Genomic DNA, 21,155 nt, shown 5'->3' on the forward strand with positions numbered 1-21,155 from the left:
ATCCTATGGTGAGGAGAGAGAGAGAGAGAGAGAGAGAGAGAGAGGAGAGAAAGAGACTGATGTGAGAGAGAAACATTGATCAGCTGTCTCTCGTATGTTTCCCGGCAGGGGATTGATTCTGCAGTCTTTGGTGTACTGGAAGATACTCCACCCAACTGAGCCAACTGGCCAGGGTTACGTACTAATACTTTAATTGACATTTGCTACTGTCCTATATTTGCACAGTTTGTTCTTTCATGATATACCATCCTGCTCGGGGAACAGGGAACAAAAAGTACCCCTTTTTGGGTACTTTTCCTGCTCGTAATAACCCCTTGTTTTATATCACCCAGAAATAGTCTTTGTAGCCAGGTTTCTAATAATTCTTAACCTTTAAAGTTTTTTTTTTGTGTTTTGAAGGTAGAGTTTTATACAATACTGATGTATCTAAAGATCCGTCTACTCCTTTGGTATCCTCTTCTGGCTTCCACAGTTTATTCTCTGTAGTTGAGTGGTTTCCCCACTCATTTATATATTTTCCTTTTGGGGTCCTCCTGCATCTCACCTTTATTTCCTGTGTCTTTCCCTTAGGCTTTATCTTTCTTAAGAGCAGAGTTTCCTTAACCTTTCCTCTCTTAATATTTCTTAGTGTAGCTAACATTGGGCATACAATGAGTACTTTGTCTTTTGCCATCGTACTAAGCCCTAAAATAATTTAGAATTCCAATTTCTTAAAATTGAAATTAAAGATACTAGAGGCCCGGTTATGGATTCATGTACATATTAAAAACCAATTATTTCGGGGCCTTTACCATACTATTTTGACTTTGATGCTATTCATTCATTCATTCATTCATTCATTCACTCATTCATTCATTCATGCAACAAATACTTACTGAGTCCTACTATATCCTTGGGACTGTTGCTGGTGTGAAGGTGTGGTGAATAAAGCATAAAGCCAGATCTCAAGGGGTTTCATGTGAATGTGGTGATATTGTCACATATGTTGGCCCACTTGGTGATCATTGGCCTCTTAGTGCTATAGTTTGACATGATATTTTACTTTTATGAGGGTTCAGGTGACTTGAACAGGTAGATACTTTTGGAGCACCAACATATAAGGGGCTGTACTCAATGCTGTGAGCCAGACAATGAAAAGAAAATAGGCTTATCTTCAAGGACTTTATGCTTTAATTATGGAAGTTGGGGAGGTGAGAGAGATATGCCACATTAAGCTGTATCACTAGGAAAAATGTTAGTACTCATGGGGGTTGATGCAGGGTGTATTAAGAAAGAAGAGAAGGAGAGTGGGCTCTCTATGTCTAAAGGGGATTGGAAAAGGTTTTGAAGTGGTAGGATTGGGATCCTGGAGTTGAGGATGTGTGGAGGGATTTGTGAGGCTAAGAGGGGGGGGGGGAATAGCATCTGAGGGGAACTGAGCTGGACTAACACACATGCTCCCCGAAGTATTTGGGGGTTGGGACTAGATGAGAGGGAGTAGTCAAAGCCCATTTAGCAAACACATTGAAGAGATCTTTGCATACCCAGCTCATTAGTTTATATTTATTTCTGGAGACAGTGGAGTACCTTTGAAGTTTTTGAGTGTGTTGACAACACCCTTACATCTATATATTAAGATATTTACTTTCTTATATTTGATTTATGACTTTATTAAAGATAATAGAGGCCCAGTTATGGATTCATGTACCGGTGGGGTCCCTTGGCCTGGCCTGCGCCCTCTCACAATCCGGGACCCCTCAGGGGATGTCAGAGAGCCGGTTTTGGCTCAGTCCCCATAAGCCAGGCAGAGGGACCCCACCAGTATACGAATCTGTGCACTGGGCCTCTAGTATGCATATAAGATCTTTGATTAATCTCTTCCTGCCCTCCTCCCCCCACCCCCTTTTCTCTGAGATTCACCCGTCTGTTTCATGTTTCCATGCCTGTGGTTTCACTCCTGCGTTGAGCGTCTTTCCCCTGGTGTTCAGGGCAAATCATAACTACCGGCTGGTTGACCAGTCGCTTAGGCTTTTATATATATAGATGGTATTTTAACTACTCCTTTTAGAAGAATCCAAGGAAACTTAATAGACCAAATAATGGTTACATGGCACATTGAACTTTGTGATAAGAATTGACAGTGGAGGAAGTAAAATCACCTATGTCATTATCCCTAACTCATTTTGATTTGCTGTTTAAAATTGAATGAGTTTAGATAACGTTAGACCTCAGCTGAGGACTTCCTGACTTTAGTTATTTTTTTCAAAACTTAATTTAATTGGTTGTAGTGAGTTCAGTGGTTTTTTTGTTCCTTCTTTTGATAAACTGATGATTTTTGGATTAAGAGTGTTAACAGTATATAGAAAGCATATATTTAGCTTTTGGAGATCTTGCTTTATGGGACTGGTAATATTTCAAATGAAGAATATTTGTACACAATGAAGAGATATTTAATAATTTTTCTGTTTTTTGATGTTTCTGGGGTGGAGTTTGGATTTCTTATCACAATTGGTTGTTACGTTGAAAAACTTACCTGACTTTGAAACTAGTTTTTTAAAAACAATATTATATACCAACATTATATTCACCCATTAAGACTTTTTCTTTTGGATGAGATAGAAGAAAAGGAATGCTAATAAGTAATGGCTCTTCTGTATAACATCTGTCTTGTCTTTGTCACTCAGGGTCACTCTGCAAAAACATCCACAAAAGAAAGGCTGAGGGAAGAAGGTGAATATGTGTGTGTTGGGGGAGGGTGCGGAGGCAGGGAGAGCTCATTCCCAGGTAGAGCTTTCTGGCTCACTCACTGTACATACATTTCCTTAGAGAGCTCAGAAGTCCTCATGTCAGGGGAATTGTCGTTTGAGTAAAGTGAACTTAAGGTAGGGGGAAAATCATCTTGAATAGCCAGCAGTTCACACAGACCTAAGTTTTGAGAGATTTTTTTTTTTTATCGTTCTTAACATCTTAAAAACCCTTTGCTTGCTTGGCCTGTGTGGCTCAATGGTTGAGTGTCGACCTGTGAACCATGAGATCACAGTTTGATTCCCAGTCAGGACACATGCCTGCGGGCTTGTGTGCGGTGTGCAGGATGCAGCTGATCAATGATTCTCTCATCATTGATGTTTCTATTTCTCTCTCTCCCTTTCCCTCTGAAATCAATAAAAGTATATTTCTAAAAAACCACAACTCTTTGTTTTGGCAAAAAGGGCGAATTTCTGATTATGTGTGTGCTTCTCACATTAAATTGTATCTTTTTTGCTTGGAAGATGCTTTCCCCTTCAATTTTAAGTTTTTCACGCAATTTCGTGCACAGAGAATAGAGGGATCCAGTAATATCATTTACTTATCATTGATTGAATGCTTACCAGGTAGCAGGCAGTATGTAACATTTTTGTTGTATTTTATCATAGCAGCATCCTGTAATACCATACCACAGCTTGACCAATGAGGAAACTGATAACGCTTTCAGGACAAAAATAACAATGTGGGAAATCTGGCCTCAGGTGCGGCTTTGCCGTCAGTTCTGAGGAGCATGCTACCTCTGCATCAGCAGCATCTCCCTCCCGCAGCACCCGCCCCCACAGTTCACTGGCCCCTCTCCCTTCCAAACACAGTTGTCGTACACCCTCTCCGGTCTCTCCACACAGTGTGCTCTCTGCCTCTGCCTCTGATTGCCTGGCGAACTCTCTATCTGCAAGACCCAAGTGTTACATCAGTGTCCTTGATTCTTCCAGACACTGTTTTTCTTTCTTTTCTTCTTAAAAATTGATTTTTAGAGAGAGAAGAAGAGAGAGGGACAGGGAGAGAGAGAAGCATTGATGTGAGAGCAAAACATTCATTGGCTGCCCCCCTATGGAGGATCGAGCCCAAAACTTGGGCATGTTCCCTGACTGGGAATCAAACCGACCATGTTTTTTTTCTTCCAGGTAAAAAAAATATTTTTTTTAGTGTTGAAAGTATTACATATGTCCCCCTTCCCCTCATTGACCTCTTCTTGCCCGCCCCCGCCCAACCGGCAACCTTTCAGTGCACAGAATGATGCCCAACCAACTGAGCCACACTGGCCAGGGCCAGACACTGTTAATCATGCTCACATAGCCTTTAAAATTATTTTTAATATACCTCTGTTCTTACATTGTTACAGAATTGAATTGATTAACTCCCATAGCCACTGAAATTTCTGAGGGTAGATGATTATGTTTCTCCTAGCACAAACTAGGTGTACAGTGAATGTTTGTGGAATTTGTTGAATGGATGTGAGATCCAGAGAATGTTATCAAGACTTTCATGATATGTACATCTGACAAAACAATTTATCCAATATTTTGTGGAGGCAAGTGATAATATAATATTCAGGGCTTTCTTTTAAACTCAACCTTGCTTTCATATTGAATCCATTACATATGATGCTAATTTAATGAATGGCTATGATTTCTTTGTAATATGTTATTAACCTTGTTCGCAGTTTAAGGGGGGGAACTGTGATAAATAGCTTGGTGTGGAACACACACTAGTGGTCTTTGTAGGGCTATTAAAGTTCCTATGAAAATGAGACACATTAAAATGTCAAAAGGCAAGTTCATAGGAAGAGTTAGTAGGTAGACTCAGTTTTTATTTTCTTGAGTTTTTAAAGTAATTAGTTTCATGAAGTTATTTATTGGGGTAACACTTGAATAATGGTTGAGAATTTGTGTACTTTTTCCCTGGTAATATTTTAAAATATTAGCTATTTAGCTCAACACATGTATTCTATTTATTGATTTACTCTGTTTGCTTAGGGCTTTAAATTTTATTTATTTATAACTAAAGTTTTAAGCTTAGAGTCTACTCAAATATTGCATTATTATTAGGCATGAATTACTTTTAGAATGTTCAAATGAAATAGAATGATAAGGAAGAGAATCATAAGAAAGAAGCTAGCTATTTTTATTCAATTAATTACCAGTTATTAAGCATAGCCAAATTGTAGCATGAATCTCAAACCAATGGTGCTAGTTTTATTCGTATGACAAAATGAGAGAAAAAGTGCGAAAATGATATTTATGGCAAATTTACAATCCTGAAAGCTCTAGAAATCCATCTGCCATTTGTTTTTAAGTAAGTCTGTGTTGAAATCCCACTCTGAACATTTTTATGTCCTTGCTCACAGCAAACATGCTGTATCACTTTTGCAATAAAGATTAATGAGTTAGTGTTTCACTTTTTATGTAACAACAACAACAACAAACATTTTCCCGAGCGTGTGTAAAAGAGGCGGAAGTCCCACAGACTTTTGGACTCTTCTGTTCTCCTGTATCGGTCTCCCGATGCTTCCTGTCTGCCTTGCCGACTACCTATACAGCTGTTTCTCATGTGCTTCTCAGACTTGGAGGAAGACCAAGTATGTGTGACAGCTGCATGCTGAGCTGCGATCTATGCTTGGCCACAGGTCACATTTGCATTTCTTCACTTGTGTTTCTACTCGTTGTGTAAAGGAAATACGAGCAGAGAGAGATTCTGAAAGCATGCAGCGTGCTGCGTAATGGCAGCCTTCTTCTGTGTGTGCCGCTCCACTTACTCTGCTGCATTGATTCTCCAGAGAGTCGGAGGAAACGGTGTTCAGGACTGCACCTTGGTGGGGCCCGCGTTGCTATAATCATGAATGATGGGAAATGCTCTGGGTCATGCATGAGAGAAAGGACTGGGCGCGCGCACACACACACACACAAACACACACACACACACACTGCTCTATACCATGTTAGTGAACAGATTATGGTTTAGTAGAGAAAACTGTTAATCTAACAGTCAGTTCAATATGTAGTTGACAACCAGTTCATGCATATGCATCATGTTAACGCTCTGACTACATGATATTTTAACACCAGGAAACGAGACACACTATTTAATAAATACTCATGTCATAAGGCTGCCCTAATAGAACTTTCCCACCTTCATCCTCCGGCCTCACAGGCACAAACATTTTTCTTTGCCTTTGAAAATGAAAAATACTGATTTCCAAAATCCTTCCAAAATGGTTTTGGTAGGTTCTTTCTCTAATTGTTCCTAGATCTTGCAAATCAAAATGGCAATTTTTCTTTCATCATGGTCTTAACCACTGGATATAAACATCCAGATTCAAAATTCTGATGAAATCTCTACCCTTTCTCATTATTTCAGCGTTAAAAGATATTTTCTCCGTATAGTGTAGGCATACTTTTGAGTAGACATACTTTTTGAGTAAGCATCATTAAGATATTGTCATCTTTTCAATCAGTTGCTTTTACATTTCACGCCCATTCACTGGATCAAGTCTAATTGCCTCTGCTTGTTTTTCTAATATGTTCCTTTTCTCTCCCAGAAATTTCCTCTGTTTTTACCTTTGACCCCTATTCATTCCTCCTATCTTTTTCAGTCTAGGATACATCCTACCTCTATTATGCAACCTTTCCCAGGAAGTTCAGCGTCATTAAGTTCTTAGCTTTTCTGTAGTACTTAATCTGTTTCACTTCATTTAGATTGTCTATGTTAACTTGTGTTATTTTAAAAAAATGGATTTAGTGTGGCATAATGGAGCCTTCCAGGGAACATGGGTGGTAAATGGAGCCAGATAGAGTCCAATTTGAGTACTAGCACTGTCATTTTCTAACTTTTTGGGCATTAGGCAAATTATCTAAGCTTTGTGGGTTTCACTCTTCTTAAGTGTAGAATGGGACAATTGTCCACCTTTTAGAGTTACTAAAGAGTATAGCTAACAGGCTGGATAAATGTTTAGCTCAAAGGCAGGACTATAACAGGTGCTCAGTAAATGGCAGTCGTCGTTACAATTGCTGTGGTTCTATATTTCTCCTAATATCATCCTGGGCTGAGCCTGTGGGAAGGTATCGTTGAGTGTGGTTCACAGCGAGGTCATGTAAATAGCTCCTGAAATCCCATCACTGTTGTGGAGGCTTCCTGTTGGCTCTGTTCTATCAGAACGACGAACCTCTCAGGGCTTCTCTGGCCCATTCTTTCTGTTCCCATTATCTGTAAGGGGAGCCTCTGGTATGTATCCTGAAGCAGCTTCCAGCACAGCGAGTTGAAGGATTTATTTTTGAGTAATGTTTTGGATTAATCCCTACATTTTTCTAAACGTCAGCAGCCAGGATTGTAATAAATAAAGCATTTTTCACTTACTTCAAATGCAGTCTGTGAAACTCACAGAATAAAATCTCAGCCAATCAAGCAGATGAGTACATTATTTTGTCTAGCTCACTTCAGCTCAGCAGACATCTATTATCATATCTCCTATCTCCAGGCATTTCATCGTTGTTGGATTTACAAAGGTGAATAAGATTTGGCTCCTGCCTGTGAGTGAGAGACATAAAAACTGATCATTTCAATTGATAATTAGTGGTTAGGAGGAGGTAAGGATAGGATCACAGATAGAGGGTGTCTGAGTGGGAAAGAGAAGGCTGCTAGGAAAACATGACCCTTAGCCTGTGATGTCTATCAGAGGAAAAATGGGATGATCCACCTGATTCAGGGACAGAGATCCAACTTGAAGAGCTTCAGTATTTATGGAAATTTATTGCCTGCAAAGTTCACAGATGGGATTGACTCCAAGTGGCTCATCCCATGTCCTCATGGCCCTGTCTTAACTGTGCCCGTGTAAAAGTCAAATGGCCTCCATGACTCCAACCTGGTCCCCTCACACATTGCTCCCCAAGGGGGAATAGTAAGTTTCTCTCCAGTTCCAGCTCAATCTAAGGATTTAGTTTTTCTCATTGCCCCTGAACCAATCACTGTGACTAGTGGGATAGTAATTGGTTTTCATAAGTCAGGGTCTACCCTCAAGCTGAGAATAAAGTCAGTATCATTCAAACCTCATGGCTAAAGATGAGTGGAGAGGGGAATGCATGACCAGGAGGCAGCCAGCAAATGTGTTCTAGACCAGGGGAAGCATATGGAAAGAGTCTTTTGGGGAAGGTAAGAATACAAGCAAAAGCAAGGAAGCATGCTCCATCATAGTGCATGTGGGAAATAGCAAGCAGTTGAACATGCATTATGAGACTTTGAAAATAATTGTAAAATAATAATGCAATGGTATATTTGGATCTAGTTTGCCGTACATTATTTCATTTAATTCTCACAACAACTAAGGAAGAAATGCCATCTTGTAGGTAAAGAAATTTGAGCCCGCCCTGACAGGTTTGGCTCAGTGGATAGAACGTCGGCCTGTGGAGTGAAGGGTCCCAGGTTCGATTCCAATCAAGGGCATGTACCTTGGCTTCGGGCACATACCCAGTGGGGGCTGTGCAGGAGACAGCTGATCAATGTTTCTCTCTCATCGATGTTTCTTAACTCTCTATCCCTCTCCCTTCCTCTCTGTAAAAAATCAAAATATATTAAAAAAAAGAACCAGTCCCTCCAAAAAAAGAAATTCAGAGGAATTAAAAAAAAAAGAAAAAAAGAAATTTGAGCCCAAGTTCACAGCTAATAATTGGTGGAGCTGGACTTAAACCCAGGTTATCTGACTCTAGAGGCAGCCCACATGGATATTACAGTATATTAAGTACTCTCTTCTTTATTGCTAGAGTTTCAGAAATAAGACCTCTATATACCATGCTAAGAAGGTCTGTTTTCTCTGAGACTCAAGTTTTCTTTAAGCTCTAACTCTGTCATCCTATGGTAAGGCATTGGTTCTCAAATTTTGGCATCCATCACATAGTCTTGAGGCTATGATTGCTGAAATATGATTGCTGGGTCCTAACACCAGGTTTAGTAGATCTGATTTAGTAGATCTAGGGTGGGACCCTAGAATTTGCATTCCTAAGAAGTTTCTAAAGGAAGCTGATTGCTGGTGTCTGGGAGCCACACTCTGAGGACCACTTGTTTGAGGTCTTTGGGAGGCTGAAGGTTTGTGGTTCAGTGATATTCAACATATTGAAATGATGCTTAGAAATACACATGCTTTCCCCTCACATTCTTTAATACTACCCATCTGAAGAGTATATTTGGTTTCAGCAATATCCTCCCCCAAAGGTCAAGGTCATTGCATGTGTTTCATTGATTGGATTTCTCCTCTCTCTGATTCTTGACTTATTTATTGATTTATTGCTCTTCTAGGTCTCACTCAGTTCCTAATGCTCAGTTCCCCCTTGAGTGTTAAAAAGTACATTTGTGTACAAGACATATATTTAAATGCTTTATTTTATGGGTTACATTTTTAGTATAAATAATTTAAGTATCAGAAAAAGTAACATGAACATTCATATTTCCACAATCTAGCGTCAACAGTTGCAGATGTATATACATGTGTGTACACACTTTTTTTTGATGAACCATTTTAAAGTAAGTTACAGATCTTGTGGCACTTTGCCCATAAACACTACAGCACACATTGCTCAGGAAGAGCATTCTCTTACATAGTCACAATTCCAGGATCACGCTTAAGAAAATTAACAGCAATCCCTAATGTTATCTAACCTGTAGTCATATAACAATTTCTGCAATAGTCCCAGTGTCTTCTCTATCAGGATCCAATCAAGGGAAACTAAATCCTAAGACTCAGCAATGCTGCATGGACCTTTAGGCTCAGATGAATTCTGTGTTATTTGATGACAGGTTTGATTGCTTTCACCAAGGCCCAGAATGATGGCTTAAATAAGGAAGATGTTTATTTCTGTCATATTTAACCACCTGGAGATCAAGTGGTCCAGGGCTGATAGGGGAGCTTCCATTTCGGAGGCCAAGATAGCTGTTCCAGCCCTACCACCATGCTGGGAAGAGGGGAGGGAGTGCATATTCCGTCCTTTTAAGGGCATGTTTGGATGTTGTATATATCACCTCAGCTCCCACCTCATTGGCAGGAACATAATCATATGATGCATCTGTGTTAGAGGCCTGGAAATGAAGGCTTTATTCTGGATGGCCACGTGTCTAGTGATAATTCAGGTATAAAAAGAAAGGATGACTACTAGGGCAGCAGTTAGCATCTCTGCCACAAGTTCTTTTTTCAAATGACTGAGCTATTCCAAGTGATATTAAAATCCATTTAATTACTCCAAGTACATTACAATATGACATTTGTCTTTTTGAACTATATAGGTTCAGCGTTATTGCTCCTATGCTGAGTTCAGAATGTTATTTATTAAAAACTATTTTATAGATGTTCTGTCTTTTTTTTTTTGTTGTTGTTTTTTCTTTTTTTGTTAGGGCATAGCTTCCACTGCTGATAGCTGTCACTGTCTTCACAATTTTCTCATGTGCTTTTTCTTTGCTCTGGGCTGGGAAAGCAGGTAACAGTAACTATCATAATAAAGCTATGATTTAGTGTGTGTTCCACATGTGCTGTCCGGTACATCTTACCTCTGACGTTGGAGCTCTTATACAAATATAAGAGCTGAAGCTCCCAGGTGTCAGGAGCCCCTTCATGAGAACTGCCTTGTTAGAACCACACTTAAAATAAGAATCGGTGCCCTGAGTGAGATCTGGGGATCTACCTGGGGAAGGTTTGCGTGATTTTCATTACAAAGACTTTGCAGCATCTTTTTCAATGCTTTTGAAGCATTTTATACTTTCTTTGCAGGGTACAGATGGTGGGCTTGCTAAATAGTTAAGTTCTCCATGGATGAAGGACTCATTGCCTAATAGATCTCTGTGAATACATTTGTATAGCATCCATACACAAACCCATAGCTCTTTGGAAACCTTTAACAAGCATAGTAAATATTAGATTTTAAAAACTTGGACTCCAAAGCCTACCATACATCATGAATGAATCTGAACCTGGCTGGTGTTGCTCAGTGGTTGATCATCGACCCATGCACCAGGAGGTCATGATTCAATTCCTGGTCAGGGCACATGCCCGGGTTGCGGGCTTGATCCCTACTAGGGGGTGTGCAGGAGGCAGCCGATCAATGATTCTCTCTCATCCTTGATGTTTCTATCTCTTTCTTCCTTTCCCTTCCTCTCTGAAATCAATAATATATATATATATATATATATATATATATATATATATATATATGAGAAAGTATGAGGCTGACCTATTATACAGACAAATAGCCTTGTACAGAACAGCTGTTGTATTTCTGATTTTGGGAAAACTGGTATCTTGCAGAGTCATGCTTGCTCTTAGGGGTTATCTTGAGCTAGAGATTTTAGTGCACAGTAAATGAAAATAAATGTATGTAAAATTATAGACATCTGAATCCTTTAAAAATTGGGAACTGTATATATACTGATATATAATAATCTGATAGCTTCACCAGTTTGTAATTTAAAATTTGAACTGCTCATTTTACTGCTTGGGAGAAAAAATGAGCTATGACATATTTGTGGCAGATAGGGATAAATTATAACCAGTATATTTAAGAACAGGTCACCTACTTCCCTCTAATTCTTCTTTAGGTCGAGATTTAATTTGTATCCAGTCAATGGATGGGATGCTGATGGTGTTTGAGCAGGAAAGCTATGCCTTTGGGAGGTTTCTCCCTGGTTTTCTCTTGCCTGGCCCCCTTGCCTACAGTTTCCGGACAGACTCCTTCATCACTGTCTCTTCCTGCCGACAAGTGGAAAGTTACAAGTAAGTTTGGATGTCCCACCTTAGAAATCAGCGTTTTTGGTGTGTATGTTGCTGATTCATTTTTCCCCACAAAGAGCTAATATCACAAATTAAGAAGAGCCTGGTTGTTGTTTTTATAAGATGAAATTGTGGTAACTTAGATTTTGCTACTTCCAGCTGTTTGATGGCCAGTGTCCTTGTCTGGCTGTAAAGGGATAAGAATGGCTATTTCAAAGAGAAAGAACTCATGGACATGGACAATAGTGTGGTAACTGCAGGGAGAGGGGAGTGGGTGGAAGTGAAAGAGAGGGTATATGGGGGATAAATGGTGATGGAAAAAGGTAATAAAATAAAGAGGGGAAAACCATAGAATTAAAAAAAATGACTATTTGACAAGTTGTTTTCTTTTTTTATAGGATTAAATGTGTGTCATGTTGCCACCCTATGGAAAATGGTCAATAACTCTTGGGACTGTTCCCTGAATTATAAATAATAAAACACAGGGTCAGTGGAAAAAGCCTCATACAAAGATGGATATATGGAATTATTTTATAACAACAACAAAAAAAGAATGTATGTGTACATAGGGAGAATACTGGCAAGAAATACAAGTGTTTTTATGAATGTTTATAAGAGGATTCATAATAGAAGTGAATGACCCTATGAAAACAGTTTATACTTTTTGCTAGAAATTTTTATTGGTGGTGTTGACTTGTGTTCAGAGAGACACCTTTTCTCCTCCATCAGCTACATTTCAATAAAAATGAAGGTTTTGAGTTTTTGGATTTTTTTTGTTTTGTTTAATCCTCACCACCTGAAGTAATTTTTTCCATTGAATTTTTAGAGAGAGAGGAAGGTAGGTAGTGGGGGAGGGGGGGAGAGAGAGAGAGAGGAAGAAAGGGAAAGAGAGAAACAGAAACATGGGTGTGAGAGAGACACATCAATTGGCTGCCTCCCGCACACGCCCTGACTGGACAGGGGATGGAACCTGCAACCAGGTACGTGCCCTTGACGGGGAATTGAACCCATGATCCTTTGGTTTGTGGGCTGGTGCTCTACCACTGAGCCTCACCGGCCAGGGCTGGAGACTGTGTATTTTTGTTGTTGTTGGAAAGGGGAATGGGGAAAAGAAAGAAATCCATGCTGGGAAAAGAAATAGATTTGGAGACTTACAGTATCTTCAATCACTTTTTTTATCTTACTGATGGCAACAGTTAGAACTTCAAATGTCCAAGCAACACTTCATTATAGCTTTTCGGTATTATTTTTGGCCGCCCATTTACCCAAGGCAGGAAGAAAATATAAATTAATCAGACAACACCTGTACATTTTGTCTTCAAGTTTCAATATTATGTACATAGCAAAGCAATGCAGTTTTCCCTTCCTAAGTGGCTTTTGTGAATTATTGTCAAGGCACCTAGGATTCAAAACTCCGAAAAAAGGCAAATGCTTGTGACTAAACAGCAGTTAACTGACACAGGCAGTGCATTATTGTGTCACATTCCTTCTGTAACTCCTGTGGCTCTTGTCCAAAGGAGATGAATGAGTTGTGTCATTGCTACTGTTAATAAATAAAATATTAGAGTTATCTTAAAAGGCTGAGAAAAATATCTGTATAATACATTCAAGCCTGTCACAAGTAAGCAGTATTGAGGAGATCTGCTTTTCAGCTTTCCACCCAGTTGTGTGTCTCAACTCTTGCCAAGGAGCGATACTGGCGGTGCCTCACAGGGTCACCGCACGGAGACTCTCTCACTTACTCTTTGAAACATGTGCATAGGGATTAATTTGGTAATAACTCCAGGAGTCGCTGGGTGAGGGAGCAAGGCGTAGGTTTCCTTAATGTGTAACTGTAATCCCCCAGGAGCTCACTCTGTTTTAAGCGTGGTGATTCAGTCTATTAAACTCATCTGCATCTAGGGCTAAAAAACGCACGTGTTTTATGTGGGTCTTTTATAATGATACAAATGCATGGGATATGGGGTTATTGTGAAATGATGACAATCAAGAGGGTTTATGCCATTAAGTAGTATGTTGTATTTCTATATGCTTTTAAGTTTAATAGATAAAATTAAATGATAATCGTGGGTGCAGTTTAGGATGGGAGAAAGCATGAAAACGGCAGGTTCTTTTGAGATTTCACTAAAATCTTTGTAATCAGTTAACAGAATGCCATCAGTTAGTATAAAAAGTGTCATTTTCATTTTCCCCCCTGAGTTTAATTTCAAACTTTAACAAGAATGAAAAAAATAAATCATCAAGGTTGAGAAAATAGGAGTGATGAGAAAACATGGTAGATGTTTAAGAAACAATTTCACTTATAAGAATTAACTAAGAATTTTGATAAAATGTTTCCTACAAGAAAGTGTGTAGGACAATTGTTTTAAATTGTAGGGGGGAAAATGGAAAACAACCTAAGTGATCAGAGTAGAAGATCAGATAATTAAATGTCCATATATCATTTTCATTTTTGCTCCTGATGTTTGATTATTTTAAAACAAGCTCAGTTATGTTCTATGAGGAAGGAGGGAAGGCCATGGGCCTCCGACTTCAGTGTGCATAGAATCACCTGGGAACCCTGTCATAAAATGCATGTTTGCAGATTCCCAGTCCCCAACACTCTAGATTTTGATTTAGTAGTTTTGGGAAAAGTCCCAGAAGTTGTCATTGCAGACACACGCTCCAGGTTGGATTCTAATTCAGGGACACACATTGAGCATTGTTTTTCTTTTTTGAAGTGAGAGAATTATTTGCCTTTTTTGGAGAGGGTAGCTTAGGTACCACTATTCTTTTGGCCATATTTATCAAAACTTTGAATCATTTTTATTTTTAAAAATATTTTCATTGATTTTAGAGAGGAAGAGAAAATGAGAGATAGCAACGTCAATGATGACAGAGAATCACTGATCGGCTGCATGCCCCCTCCTGCATGCCCCACACTGGGGATCGAGCCCGCAACCCAGGCATGTGCCCTGACCAGGAATTGAACTGTGACCTCCTGGTTCATGGGTCGACACTCAACTGCTGAGCCATGCCGACTGGCTGAATCATTTTTAATTCTCTTTTTCTTTCCTTTCTTATCAGAGTCATTCAGTCAGTAAATCCTGACCTTTCTATCTTTTTTCCCCTTTCTTCAGCCATTGTGGTCCCATTGGCATTGAGGCTTTTATCTTTTCCCTTGGATTTATGATTTTCTTACCTCTAGATTTTAGAGTCCTTCTTATAGCTATCTTTTAAAACCACCTCTTTAAGCCAGAATTTTTGTTTCTTATTAAAAAAATCCAAATTTTCTTATATTGAAATTTAGTGCTCTTTATAATCCAGTACCATTTTACCTCTATTATGTTGACTTTCAGATTTGGAAGGGACTTTTAAAGGTAACTTGTCCAACTATCCTCTTTTTTTTTTTTTTACCTCTGAGATATATTTTTGCCTAAAACACTGATTTTTGCACAGTATCATATATTGTCTTCCTTTACTGTGCTGAGATGTTCCAGAGGATGTCTTGAATTATCAGGTTCCTGAGAGCAGACTGTGCCTTAAATATCTGCTTACTGATGGAATAATTCGGTTTATTGGTTCATTCATTCATTCATTCATTCAGAAAACATTTTTCAAGAGGCTTCTATGTGCCACACACTGTGCCAAGTACAGGAAATGCAAAGTCAAATAAGACCTGTCTCCTGTCCTCAAGCTATAAGCACATGGGGGAAGTAGCAAATCCATGGGCTCTTTCAGTTCACAGTGATACAGGCTATGGCGGAGCTGTGCACAGGATACGGAGGAGGCCTGCAGGTGGGACCTCAGCTGAGAGTTGGACTTAGGGAGGCTCCCTGAAGAACGTCTTTGCCATACGTTACATCTTTCTCTCCTCTGTGCTCAACACTTCACAGCACCCTAAGAGTGGCTTGTGGTCCATTGTAAGAAGATAATAGGCTTTAAAATATTTTAAAATATCTTTTTTGAATTTAATTGACAATATTGTGAAAAGAAGATTGTGTTCTTCACCATGCGTTCTTGTCAAATGAAAATATTTGGGGTTCTCCATATATATCCAGGGCTTTTCTCTCTTGCTCGTGCTGTACTCTGCCTGGAATGCTTTTCCTTCCTTCTTTGCATATGAAAATAATTTCTGGAAGCCTCCCTGCTCCCCTTCAGTTCTGTGACCTGGCTCTCCAAGTCACATCTCCTCCTTCTCAATTTAGAATAGTTTTCCACTGCTTTCTCAAGTACTATTTATGCTTTCACTGATATTACATATTTGCTTGTTTTTCTTCTTGACTGAGCTAAGTGATCTTTGATGGCAGGGATTTCTATCCTCTGAAGTGCCCAGCATTGTACCCTGTTGAAAGTAGGTGTTTAAGAAGAACTTGATGAAGGAGTGAAAAGTTTGTAAGGAATGTTTCTGTTTTGTTACTGCCTTCTTTTAATGAAAATGATTCCCTCTGGCACAATCAAGACTGTTTTAGCTATAGTTGAAAAGGAACAGTGTAAGGCTCTGTACCCAGAGCTTTCCATTTCTAGTGGAGTTCCCTGAATTAAATACAAAGGTTTCAAAATCTCCTGTTATCCTTTGAGGTGCCAACTATGTTTCATTTGAAAATAAATGATTGTGGAGGGTTTACTTTTGTACTCTGTGACACCTCAGTCCATATTTTAGCTCCTTGCCGCTGTTTTTACGATGTGTTACAGAAGAGCACTGAATTATGTGGTTGAATTTGTCAGTGGTGCTCCACAGGACCCAGTAAGCACTTGTGGTTACTGGGCCAAAAAGCACCACCGTTCATCTGGACCTGCTGTATTTGTGATTACTGCCTCTCTGTTCTGAGAAACATGTATGATGCTCTTTCATGGAATCTTATTACATTGGGCCAAATTATTCTTCAGCAGCCTGAACAAGGGAATCTTTTAAAAAATATTTTATTGATTGATTGATTCAGAGAGGAAGGGAGAGGGAGAAAGAGATAGGAACATCAATGATGAAAGAGAATCATTGATCGGCTGCCTTCTGCATGCCCCCCACTGGGGATCAAATCGGCAACCTGGGCATGTGCCCTGACTGGGAATTGAACTGTGACCTCCTGGTTCATAGGTCAACACTCAACCATTGAGCCACACTAGCCAGGCTAGGACTCTTATTCTTTAACTTATATCACTGGACACTTGAATGGTAAGGAAAAAAAATCCAAGTGTTTTCTTTATTTCAGAATTTCCAAGTCTGTTTAGAATTCTCTGGTTTTGGTTTACATTTCCATGTACATTATTGGTCACAGTTAAGAGGATAAGGAAGAACCATAAAATAGATGCTATTATAAGTTTGTCATCATCTAAATTTACTGTCAGCTACGTTTAGTAATAAAATTCTCTTCTGAGTCGTTTTCCAGGAAGAGAAATGACCTGGATTTGGAAATCAGGAGTCAATTTTGGCTGGGTCTCTGCCTGCTGTTTTGATGTTAATGAGGCCACTTTAGGATTGAGCTTATTCCTCAGATGAAATAATAACCCTTTGTAGTTATATAAGAAGCTTCAAACAGCTCCAAAGCTTTGGATTTTTGCAACCATCTCATTAATATCCATACCGTCCTCTGGTAGGTTGGTGTCTGCAGGAAATTAGCCACCTCTGTAATTAGCCGTCTAAGGTTAGAGCCATAGCAGGACCAGCTCTGGGCTCATGGCTATCACCGGTGCATACAGGTTCTGTTACCCTGAACTGGGAAGAGTAAAGCAATGCGATTTAGAGGGTGGGATGTGAGGTCTGGTTATTTGCACTTTGGAAGACACACAGACATTTTGAAAGGCAGTCTCAGTTGGTATGGAGACATTTGCTGCAGTTGCCTATGAGATTTTTTCGTCCAGTTTTACAAGCCTGAGATCGTTACCCTCCTACCTATTTTGTCTCCTTTCCCATGACTCAGTCCTCCCGGCCATGCATCTCTCCTACACTGTGGTAGCCTTTCATGTCTCTTTCACTGGTGTGTGCCTTTGCTTGTGCTGTTCGCTTTGCCATAACACCTTTACCTTTTTTAAAACACACACATTTTTATTGATTTCAGAGAGGAAGGGAGAGGGCGAGGGAGAGAGAAACATCAATGATGAGAGAGAATCATTGATTGGCTGTCCCCTGCACACCCCACACTGGGGATTGAGCCCACAACCTGGGCATGTGCCCTGACAGGGAAGGTGCCGTGACCTCCTGGATCATAGGTCAATGTTCAACCACTGAGGCACACAAGCCGGGAACACCTTTGCCTCTTTACCAGCACAATGAGTTTTCACTTATTCTTTAAAATGTAGCTTTCTCCTCCTAAACCAGTACCAAGAACATATATGTTCTTCCACTTTGATTTATGTTTCTGCTACCATGTTCCCTTGGTACTGCATGCATACCTTCCATTAGCACAGGTGTTCTAAGCTACATTTGTTTGTATATGAATCTCTACTACTTTGGGAGATCCTAATGAATATAGACCATGAGTATTTTTTCCATTGTCAGTGCTTGTATCAGACCCCTGCTATATGTTTACTGAATGAAATTCATACACATTAAGCTTCAGTATTAACTACAAGACTGTCTTTATGAATGTCTTGCAAAATCTCACTTAATTCATAGTCATTCTGCCTCCAACTGAAATTGGAGGCTTTTTACAAATGAAATATTCCTGATTGAGTAGGATGGTTTTAAAGCTGGTATATGATATATGAACACTGTACATTTTAGTGCTTATGTAGATATCTCACATTGCCTTCATTCAGGTCCTGGATGTTCACATGATCAGACATCTTTCTCTTAGACAATATGAGGTGTCTGAATATATCTTACTGATTTTCCTCTTAGCTACAATGCAAGGAGTTCTGATTTGATAGGAGGGAAAAGAACCTATGAGCCTGAAGTTTCTTCGTTTAGAGTGGGATTATTACTCTCATATACCAGTAATTAATGGGAAATAAGCAAAATAAACTCTCTTGGCTAAATTAATCATTTCTAAAGTGAATAATATTTATAAATTATTATTATTATTTTAAATATATTTTTATTGATTTCAGAGAGGAAAGGAGAGGGAGCTAGAAACATCAATGATGAGAGACAATCATTGATTGATTGGCTGCCTCCTGCATGCCCCCTACTGGGGATCAAGCCCGCAACCCGGGCATGTGCCCTTGACTGTAATTGAACCCAGGATCCTTTAGTCCACAGGCCAATTCTCTAGCCACTGAACCAAACCAGCTCGGGCCACAAATTATTTTAAAGAATGATTTGAGCTAAATGTTACTATTGAAATAAAAGCTATGAAATGCTTATAGAAAGTAATAATGCCCATTATTGAGAACTTATTACATATCAAATAAACTACTAGGTTATTGATCTATCCCCTTATATAAACCATTATCTGTCTGCTAATAAATGAGCACCTAATATATACCAGATACTATACTAGACACTATATTACTTTTCTTTTTAATCCTCTACCTCGGGATATTTTTTCCATTGATTTTATTTTTTTTTACGAGAGAGTGAAGAGGAAGGGGGCAAAGAGAAACATCGGTGTGAGAGAGACACATCAATTGGTTGCCTCTTGCACATGCCCTAACTTGGGCTGGGGATCCAGCTTTCAATCGAAGTGCATGCCCTTGACTGGGAATCAAACCTGTGACCCTTTGGTCCATGGGCCACTGCTCTAACCACTGAGAAAACTGACTAGGCTATATTACTTTTTAATTCTTTTAACAATGCCTGTGTCAGAGATTATCATTCCCATTTTATACATGGGGAAGATAAGACACAGAGTGTTTAACTTGCCAAAATTCACTCAACTACTCAGTGATTTAGCTGGGGCTTAGACTCAGTTCTTCTTGGTTCCATTGATTACATATTAATAATTTCTGCTGCATCCGGCTGCTTTCCATTATTTACATTTTTCTTCTATTTGGTGTTTTGGTGCTAGATCTTTCTTGAATATTGTTATTTGTCACATAAAATTTTAATGGAAATGCTTTGATAGTTGGCAGAGCTATATTCCCCATATTGAATTTTGGGACATATGGTTATAATTTCTTGACCATGACAGTTTTACATAGTCTTATGTCACAGTATAATTCAGTAAGAATTCAATCCTAAATTTTACAGTTTTTAAAACCAAGGTAAAAGTGGTTCATTAGGTTTATAGATTATGTGCTTTATTTACTTCTTTTTCTTGATCAGCTTTATTGAGGTTATGTGCTTTTAAAGTTTAAAATAATTTCTACTTTTAAACTCTAAAGTCATTTTCAATTATTTCATATCTTTCAAACAGGTACCAAGTACTCGCTTTTGCAACAGATGCAGATAAAAGACAGGAGACTGAACAGCAAAAACTTGGTTCTGGAAAAAGACTTGTTGTAAGGCCATTTTTTTAAATATAAAAATTTTAGCAATGTTATGTTTATTTTGTTATTGATTTATTTTTATTTTTTTAAATTAAATTTTTTTTCTATTTTTCAATTACAGTTGACATTCAGTATTATTTTATATCAGTTCCAGGTGTACAGTGTAGTGGTTGGACATTTATATAATTTACAAAGTGATCCCCCGATACGTCTAGTACCCTAAATGGCTGGCACCATGCATGGTTACAGTATTATTGACTATATTCCCTATGCTGAATTTTACATTCCTGTGACTGTTTTGTAACTACCAACTTGTAGTTTTAAGCCTTTCATCATTTCCATCCAGTCCCTCACCCCCATCTGGCAACCATCAGTATCTATGAGTCTGTTTTGTTTGTTTCTTTATTTAATTCTTTAGATACCACATATAAGTGAAATCATACAATATTTGTCTTTCTCTGTCTGACTTATTTCACTTAGCATATTATCCTCTAGGTCCATCCATGTTGTCGCAAATGGTAAGATTTCATTCTTTTTATGGCCGGGTAATATTCTATTGTATGTATCTACCACATCTTTTTTATCCAGTAGTCTATGGATGGGTACTTAGGTTTTATTTATTTATTTTTTGCAACTAAATTGATCTTAGGTTTTCCTTTGCAGGTAGATTGGACTCTAAATATTGGAGAGCAAGCCCTTGATATATGTATTATGTCTTTCAATCAGTCAGCATCTTCTGTTTTTGTTCTTGGTGAAAGAAACTTTTTTTGCCTTAAGGATAATGGTCAGATTCAATTCATGAAGAAACTTGATTGTAGCCCAAGTTGTTTTCTCCCGTACTGCTCAGGTGTGTAGAGAGATTTTCTTTTATCTCTTCCATATGTCAGGGCTGTGCTATTTACACCAGAAAAAGGCAAACTCACATGCATATGAACATCTAGGAAAACACTTTTAAACTGAACATGTAATGGAAATTTTAACTTTGGAAGTTTGAATAGAAGTTTGATATAAAGCACACACTTGGGTTTGTCAGTCGTTTTACTTTGTACAAAAGGATTGTAGAATTGGCCCCAGGCGTACATTACTGCTTTCCAAAAGGAGGCTATTTACAATGATTCCAAGAGAACATCAGACTCCTCTATAAGCAGAATGGAGCAGAGTGATGCCTAATAGAATGACTTTTCTGTAGTGAATGCCCAGAAAATCATTAGCTTCAATGTGTTAAATATTAATGAAACTCATGCTTTCTAGATGAAATGCAAAAATATTGGCTAGTATCTGG

At 38.8% G+C, this 21,155-nt stretch overlaps 1 protein-coding gene across 1 annotated transcript in view; it reads left to right on the forward strand.

The window, feature by feature from the left end:
* Window positions 1-21,155, forward strand: part of BBS9 (Bardet-Biedl syndrome 9) — a 325,628-nt gene that overhangs the window by 66,316 nt on the left and 238,157 nt on the right. The window contains exons 6-8 of the mRNA XM_081102088.1: window positions 11,356-11,530; window positions 19,801-19,885; window positions 20,537-20,720. Of these exons, the coding sequence (XP_080958214.1) occupies window positions 11,356-11,530; window positions 19,801-19,885; window positions 20,537-20,720 (444 nt within the window). The remainder of the gene's footprint in view (window positions 1-11,355; window positions 11,531-19,800; window positions 19,886-20,536; window positions 20,721-21,155) is intronic.

This window comes from Myotis nattereri, assembly GCF_964212035.1.
Source record: "Myotis nattereri genome assembly, chromosome: 11".
Classification (NCBI taxonomy): Eukaryota; Metazoa; Chordata; class Mammalia; order Chiroptera; family Vespertilionidae; genus Myotis; species Myotis nattereri.